Source organism: Panicum virgatum, chromosome 2K (genome assembly GCF_016808335.1).
Source record: "Panicum virgatum strain AP13 chromosome 2K, P.virgatum_v5, whole genome shotgun sequence".
NCBI lineage: Eukaryota > Viridiplantae > Streptophyta > Magnoliopsida > Poales > Poaceae > Panicum > Panicum virgatum.
In genome coordinates, this window is record NC_053137.1 from 22041294 (window position 1) to 22049987 (window position 8694).

Below are 8694 nucleotides of genomic sequence, written 5' to 3' on the forward strand. Positions count from 1 at the left end.
ACGCGCCCGCCTACCGTCCCATGGCGGATGGCCACCGGGGATGGTGGTGCTGGCTTGCTGCCGCTCGGCCACGGGCGGCTAACCCCGTCGTTCCGGTGGATCGGCGTGGCGTTCCGGCTCTCTGAGGAAGACGTGCTGAAGGTCGAGCTGACATCAGAAGATCGAATTCCATGGAACTATTCACGGTTACCAATGTGACACGGGGATCTAATAGGTTAGCTCTTACACTGTATATTTGAACACTGATTGGTGAGTGGTGACTAATATTTATACAGGTGGAAGATGTATATGAGATCACTTTTTTTTGTGTTATATGAGATCACATATGATACGTGTGGACAATATTGGCCGAAAATTCACCACTACATATTCCTATCTGTCACACTTGTGCAAATCACGATGATCGGATTGTTTGGGCTGAAGAGCCTGGAGTTTCCTTCGCCACAATTCCCTTGCTTGTGTTCAACATTCTTTTCAATGAATATACTGCGAGGTCCGATTTCTCAAAACTTCCCACCATCGACCGGTCCAGGTACATTTGCTTCCATGGTTCTTCCCTTCTCAAGTTTGGTGCGTCTATCAAACATGAAGTACAAATTGTTATAACTAATCTTGAAATCTCTTTTGGGTATCGTCATAAGATTTCCAAGCAGAGTGATGAGCTTGCTGAGGCTGAAGGAACAACGGGCAATTTGGACGATGCAACTAGCGCTTATAAGCCACCGTGGATGCATCCAACGAACCTGGAATCTAGTTCTGTACAGCCTTTGAATGTTTGATTATTTTACATGATAACACCAGCCATGCTGGTGCTGATGTCAGATTTGCTGTGTAACAAAAACTAATGCAATTGTTCAACATCCTGCGTCAAAAGAAAGCACATAGCCAATATTGCATTATCGCCATCGCAACTTATCAAGTACGCACAAGCATGGGCAGATTTCTCTAGAGACTCAGCTGACACAAATGCGGTGAGAAGTAGAGATACTGCCATAATGTAACATCAAAATAAACTGGTCACGATTTTGCATTTGGACTAAGTTCCCCGTACTGTGCCTGATGGTACTTATCCAACAAAGGAAACGCCTATGTGCACATCCATATCGATACCTGGCACAAGGACAGTTAAATGTCTCTCCTCAAAACTGCATTTCAAATTTAAGCAGTCAAGCAATAACACAATACAAAATACAATATAAATACAAGACACCAGACGGGTCGTTAGGCGCCTAGGCGAACATGTCCAGTGCAACTCGGCCCTTGAACTGAGCAGAAGGCTCTGTAAATCTCAGCACAAATAGCAATAGTTGCCAGACAAAATTCGTTTGAATTTGAAGGAGGGCCTAGACATACAGATATTGCTCAAGATGTTACAAATTCAGGTGTCAGCACAAAACTCTAGGCTCATTATCAGCATCACTTTGTTCCAGGTCACTGTGGTGTTGAACCTCGAGGCGGCGGGTGCTATGGTGGCGGCGGGGGTGGTGTAAGGCCAACATTGCCCATTCCCTGCAGCAATCCCTGCAGCAATCAGCAGCACCATGCTTTACTTAATATAACAAATTTACAACAATATAGCTAGATAATGCAGAAACATTTAATAATAGATGACTAGACCTAGTAGATCTAGGTATGGCAAAATCAAGATGCAACACTCAGTCTTACCTGGTAAGAGCTTAGACCTGGAATGGATGTTATTTGTCCTTGTGGAGCCATTTGTCCCTGAGGCCGGTTGTAGATGCCACCCATAGGAAAATTTTGTATGCCAGACGAACCTGATGCTCCTTGGATGTTTCCCATCCCACTTGGGAACCCACCCATTGGAGGTACATTGCCAGGAGGAACAGAACCAGGATGCATCTGATTTAGGCCCATCATGTGCTGTGGCATTTGGGGCATCATCTGGCTCTGTGAACCTTGCATCGCCTGGAAATATTAGAATGGTTAAATCCACACTGTCACCATAGTACTAATTTACCAAGGAGCATAAAGGATCCAAATATATTTCAACCTTGTTCCTTTGATGTAACATCAAGTTGACTAGTGAATTCACATGAACATAGAATCATGCCCAAGCCATGTAGTGCCAGATAACAACACTGAATTGGGGTTGAGAAAACTTAACATACCAGTTACTACCTGTTTTCGGCCAAACCAGTCCCTAAAAGGATTCAAGCTAATGCAGTTTATTTATTAGTTATTGGCCATGTAGCAAGCGAATCAGGTAACCAAAACTAGGACAAAATCAATCTTTTGGAAGAGCCCGAAAAAAATGGCATTTCCAAAACCAGGAGGATGCCATGGTTTTAAAATCCTTGCAGCAAATAAGTCTACCTTTGTGATACAGTGTTTTCAAATGTCAAACTCAGATGTATTTGTGCTTTTATTTATAGCAGATATGCAAATTATTTAGGAGGTCTTATGGAGTAAAGGAGCTCTTTTGAGAAAAATTAGGTTCATTTAGAACATCCACCTGATGCAAATTTACAATGGTTTGAGTTTCAACATTTGGTTTTTCACTGGCAGATAAGATAAATAGAGATAGAACATAGAATATGTTACATTATTGTTAAGTCAAGTAAAGACAAATAGAGATAGAATATAGAATATGCTACGTTATTGTTAAGTCAAGTAAACAGTTATGCGCTCAATCATAAGGGTATCAGTGAACAGTACCGTTGGGTGAGGCATTGGTGGAAGTGGTGGATTCACTGGTGATGGCATTGATGGCCCACCCATCGGTGGAAGCTGGGGCAGTGTAGGTCGAGATCCTTGCGAATGTGAAAGCATGTGAGCTGGTGGCTGCAATTGGGGCATATTTGGAGGTGGTGGCCGATGAAATTGGGTATGTTGCTGCTGAGGCATCTGTTGGTATTGATGCTGCTGCCCAAGAAGTGATGGATGAGGACCTGGTGGCAGCGGAGGTTGCCCAGGTGGAAGACCCGGAATAGATGGCCTCTGCTCTCCTTGATCAGATCCATCCAAGGTCATTGCAACCCCAATGCCAGGGATTGTGCCCTCATTATGTGACAATCCATGAGCAAACGGACCAGGCGTTGGAGGTTCAGGCATCTGGAATCCACCCATAGCACGAGCACCAAAGGTAGGATGTTGGTCACCATAACCTGAAAAAGGTAATAATTTGGCATTAAGAATTTCTCTGAAACAAAAAGGTCACAAGCCAGCATAAAACACCATTAGGCACCTGCGTAAAGCAAAGAGTAGTAGATGACCATAATTCTTTTATCAACATCAACATCAACAAAGCCTTTTAATCCCAAGCAAGTTGGGGTAGGCTAGAGTTGAAACCCAACAAAGACCATTATTCATGGTTCTGGCACGTGAATCACGGCTTTCCAAGCACTCCTATCCAAGGACAAATCTCTAGGTATACTCCAGTCTTTCAAGTCTCTTCTAATTGTTTCTTCCCATGTCAACCATAATTCTTTTATCAAACTAGATAATAACATTGGAAGGCATGTGTATGCTCACATGAAAGCTCAAGCACATTTGTTAAAGTTTTATAACTGAAACAGCAAAATGAGCTAAATTCAACCTTGTGTCTGGCCACTGCTGTATCTATCCCGGGTAAGATCACCAGGCCTGTTTCTACACCAGAATTTTGTAGCATGATCATTGCCCCCGCTGCCAAAAGAATAGAAAACACTTTTTAATGAGTTCATATACAACTATAGAATAAAATGAATAAGACCATACCATAGACAAGATTGTACTCAATAAGAATTCAGATTCATGTTGCATAAAAGCATCTACTAAAACAACTATATGTAAAACAAAACAAAGCAAGTGATAAATCAGAAAGAGCTTTAATTACAAAATTTGAAGGTAAACTGCCAAATACCTGCAAAGTAGGTAGCCTACAGGATGCCAGGCAAGATCCCACACACTATTGTCATGTGCATTGTTAATTTCGACCTGTGGAGCTTCATGACTACCAAATAAACAAAATAGCTTGTCCATCAAGTTGAGAGATTATTTTCAGACAAGAAAAGATGTAAAAAGTTGTTCGACAAATTTGGGTGGGAGGGGGGTGGGGAACTGAATAACTTAGCACACAATAGTAAAGATTATATTTCAGTGATGCTACAACTATCTTACCCGACCAACCAATGAAATATTGCTCCATCAAAGCTCCCACTAACAAAATATTCTTCATGAAATGGATGCCATGCCAAAGCTGTTAAGATGAAGGAATTGAGTAACTGATTCATTCAATACAACCTTGGCAAACAAGAGCATGCACAGTATTTCCTAAAAATATTTAAGCTGCCATTCTAACATTCATAGAACGTGTGCCTGTAGTGAGGAAGTGAACTACTGGATCTAAAACTTGTATCAGTATTCAAATCTTAAAATGCATGAAGGAACATAACAATTTCAATATTGTAACAGCAATCTAACCAGTTACGTCCTTGATGTGCCCGCGAAAGGATTCAAGCTCTTTCATGGATCTAATATCATACAGCTGCATGAATGAATTAGCAATACAGAGTGAGCAACGGTGGGAAAAATATTAATCTACTGGCATCATAAAAAAGTTACCGATTACCAGGATGGAATGTAACCATCTACATAGCCAGTGTTAGAATGTTGGGTACAAAAGCATATGTTACTATCTTAAAGTGTGCTTTGGAGAAGGAATGGAAAAACAAGGTACATAAGCACAAATCACGGACCTTAATAATCTGATCCTTTGAGGCCGTCAGTACCCAGTTCCCATTCTGATTCCACTTTACACAATGTACAATATTTTTGTGACCATGGCTGCAGATATAGAACATATTGTAACGCAGAACTTCAAGAGAAAATAAAATAAAGAAGTGAAAATAATACTGACAATGAATTTAGCTCTCTACCACTTCTTGCATCCCAAAGTTTCACAAGATAGTCTTTACCACCTATGGAGCACAGAATTTAAATGAGAACTGCACGAATGAACTCATGAAACAAGCACAAACATATACTAACCTGATACTAGTAAAGACTTTGTAGGATGCCAATCGACACTTTTAACATCCCAACCGTGGCCTGGCTGAGTCAAAGGCAAATTCAGGTTATTTGACGAAAAAAGTAAACAAAGTAATATTATGCAATAACTTCACATGATCAAATATCAATCAGCGTGAGAATTGGCTAGGTTCCTTTATGTAATGTTTGCTGTTCTTTTTACCTTTTCTTATACATATTAATCAGTAGGGAGGCACACTTCCTGTTCTTCCCAAAAAAAATCTGATTAACATTCATAAGAAAAGTTTGGCAACATTACCAGTTAATGATTTTTCCTCCTGGCATCTCGCAAAATCCCAAACCTTAACGGTTCTGTCATCGGAGCAGGAGCAGAACTTCAAGTCTGTTCTTGAAAAGCTGTTTGAAGAACATGTCAGCGCACAATGAACATGAACTAGGTATAGCAAACTAACAGAAGTGCATTAGGCAACCATCACCTTAAACCACGAACTGATTCTCTATGGGCTGTTTTATTCACTTTGACATTGTTCATGTTACTTTGCCAATATCTGCAAATGAATTTAAAACGCTCAGCTAAGGGGTTAAACAATGTAAAGTTCAAAATGGCAATTTGGTGGAAGGTACAAAACAATGGACCGCATACTTGATTGCACCACCATCATCACCAGTAACCATCCAATTTTCATTGTTACTCCAAACCATTGATCTCACGGGTTGATCATGAGCCTAATTGTCAGGTAACTACAAAAAGTAAGTTAAAGTACCATCATAGTAGTAAGTCCAACAGTAAGTAACGCGGAATACCTGAAGTATCATTTCGAAGTTAAAAGATTGTCCATTCCATAGCGTAAATTCACCGCTTTGTGATCCAGTGATAAGCCGACGGCCTGTAGGGGTCCACTTTATCCACAAATAAATTTGCATCATACTCCAAGTAGATGAAATCATGAAAATAAGAAAAATGAATGTCTATTGAAGTGATGATTAAATGATACATAATTGACAAAAGCCAACACATTAAAATAGCCAAAAGTAATAAGAAAAATACAGTTTTTTTGACAAGATTTATGTAAGCAGTTAAATAGGTATCCCAAAACTTACCACGACACGATTGATAGAGCACCGGTTCTTATTGATTGAAGAATGTACAAATTTGGCAGCAAAACTTGTGGAGGGATTGTCTGGATAAGCAACAGATGGTAACATCTGCAACAGCCACAGTTCTCATAACATTATATATAACAAGAAATAGTCATGAAATTTCTATGAAAATCTTTGATTAGTTATAGAACTAAGTAACTAACTGGATTTAGCGAATAACCTAGAGCATCAGTGCATTACCATTACTCATATTAACTGCTTTATTGAACTTAGTATTATATGGTGCAGAATAGCCTTGTATCTATTGTATGCTAGAAGGTAAATGCACATTTAACACTGAATTTCAAATGGCATCTGATTGCTTATGGCTTCATACACATAAAGCTATTTATCAGAGCATAGTTACTATCTTCCAAAGCTTAGACCAATCAGTATTTCTAGCACAACTACCAATCCATCTTTTGAACACATAATTGCAAGTCAGGGAAAGTACATCTAGGACAGCAGCTGGAGTTGGCTGCAATGTGAATCTGTCCCTTGCATCCCGTTGCCACATGCGAGCCTGTGTTCGTGCACATTGTGGAAGTCAGCACTACTGGTGGGAAGAAAAATGTAGGTACCAAATGATAAGCATTGCAAATTCAGAGCAAAGATATAAGCAAAAAAGAAAAAGCATAAAGGATAAAAATTCTGAAGCTGAAGCTAAATAAATTTTGTATCATTGTGAATCTCCAAAGAAAAGTCCATATTACTTGAACATAACGGACAACACTGCTTGTGTAGTCCACTGTTCGTCGCTGGACAGGCTTCCGCATCCTTTTAGCACCAAAACTGTCACCATAAGCTGCACAGAGTAACAAATTACAATGTTATGTGTGCCATTATGATGTGATAATGAGGACCTAGGAGTCAACAGCAAATCACAATAAACTTCCGGCATGTTTTTGTAGCAGCTCGCTTACACTATTTAAGACAAACTAATAATAAGGCAGTACCTGCAATCTAATATAGGCATCTAGCTGCCCTTCTCGGAACCCTAAAATGGAACAGCGACTACTAACGAGTACGGTACTTAGCTCTTACCGTCATAGGGCGGCTGATGCTGCGGCGGCGAGGGGCCCGGGTGCCCCGTGTACTCAGGGGTGAGGTTGGTGGAGGACGCTGCCGATAGCTGCCGCATCGGTGGTCCACGGTAGAACTCCCCGCCACCGCCTCCCTCATTAGAGATAGCATTAGAGAAAATTAAGTAGAATAAATATAGAGATAATTGGATTACTGAACAGTTCATTAAAGATTAGTATTACAGAAATCAAGTACAAAGCCAGAGTTGGAGCAAAAAGAGGTTCAGGATACAGTTACATGTGGACATTCAGCTAATTCAAATTATGATTCCGACATCTTGGTTCTAAGATCATGCATATAGTATGGTATAAAGACAACTCTGGTAAGCAATGATCGAAGCCTGACTCTAAACTAAAGGTAACAACTAACCAACATAAGTAATGGGTGCGCAGTATGTGTGTCAGCTTTACAATGCAACATGAGTAGACTTGACAAGCCTAAATCTGATTGTGTTATGTTCTGATGCCTATATGGTCGCAGGACTTCATAATGAGCCATGCAGGAACTAAGGAGCGTCCACAGTAGACTTCCAACAGAAGGCATGAAAAAAGTCACATTAGTGTGATTGCTCCCCGCAACACTAAGGAGCAATGGCTGCAGTTATGTAAAATTCTGGACATGTGGCCTTAATGTTTATGAAAGTATGTGTCCGCTAATTGCACATGTGGCCATAATGTTACTCTACTTTGCTTGTTGCTTATGGTACAACAGAAAAAATCATAATACATATGCATATAAATTTAGAAAGCGAATGAACAGGTGATTAAGCAATGAAGTGGCTATTCATCCAATCATCCTAGGTTCCCAGACTATATATATCTAGCAGTACAATATTTCAAGATTTATAGTGAAAACAATTTGTCTTGCCAAGGTAAGCCTCTACAGCTTCAGTTCAAAGGTTGTGAATTGCTGATATATTGTCTACCTAGTGTTGCTGCTCCTTTGTAATAAAACTGAGTTTAATAGGATTATCAGATTTGGCTGTATAAATATGTAGTTCTAGCGGGAAAGTTACACAGCCCCAATAAGAGTTGAAAACGAGCAGATTGACGGACGCCGTTTCAGTCCTACTTTGCGCGCCTCGCTAAATCAACCGGGAAGCAATGGCTTAGGTGCCCTGGAGTCCCTAGCTCAAAAGCAGTGAAGTACCGACGCATGAGTGAAGTACCGACGCATGCTGTTCCCCATCCCCCTTGCTAGTGAGTCTCACATTCTGTACGTGCAGATGCGGGTCATTGGCGTGGGAAGAAGGGATCGGAACAAGCGCCGGCCATATTCAAACTTCATCTGGGCGGCGGCCGGCGGCCTCAGATTCCCCGCCGCCCGCCCGCCCGCCCGCCCGCCCGTATCGACTCACCCCCGAAACAAGCAACAACGATTGAAATAGGAAGGATTGAAATCGGAGATCTTGAGTTTACCTAATTTGCTTGTTGATTCGTCAGATTCCCAGTGGATTGGATGAGTGCTAGGAGAGTTTTAATG

General features: G+C 40.8%; 1 protein-coding gene across 1 annotated transcript; it reads right to left on the reverse strand.

Moving 5' to 3' along the window:
• Positions 1-1125: 1125 nt before the first annotated feature.
• Positions 1126-7303, reverse strand: LOC120671668 (flowering time control protein FY-like). Its single transcript, XM_039952034.1, has 18 exons — positions 7174-7303; positions 6843-6934; positions 6584-6652; positions 6091-6195; positions 5794-5889; positions 5633-5715; positions 5466-5537; positions 5288-5385; positions 4990-5049; positions 4859-4919; positions 4698-4785; positions 4423-4486; positions 4120-4198; positions 3863-3952; positions 3557-3645; positions 2677-3125; positions 1666-1926; positions 1126-1521 (listed from the first exon to the last, which is right to left on the reverse strand). The coding sequence occupies exons 1-18, from the start codon at positions 7268-7270 to the stop codon at positions 1465-1467; spliced, it is 2010 nt and encodes a 669-aa protein (XP_039807968.1). The 5' UTR covers positions 7271-7303; the 3' UTR covers positions 1126-1464.
• Between the last annotated feature and the right edge of the window lie 1391 nt (positions 7304-8694).

Excerpts from the sequence above, each read along its gene's own strand:
- LOC120671668 (XM_039952034.1), bottom strand. The coding sequence starts at position 7,270 with ATGCGGCAGCTATCGGCAGCGTCCTCCACCAACCTCACCCCTGAGTAC. Across the intron at positions 5,050-5,287 it reads GGAGGAAAAATCATTAACTG|GCCACGGTTGGGATGTTAAA; the intron begins GTAATGTTGCCA and ends TGACTCAGCCAG. Across the intron at positions 4,199-4,422 it reads GCACATCAAGGACGTAACTG|CTTTGGCATGGCATCCATTT; the intron begins GTTAGATTGCTG and ends TCATCTTAACAG.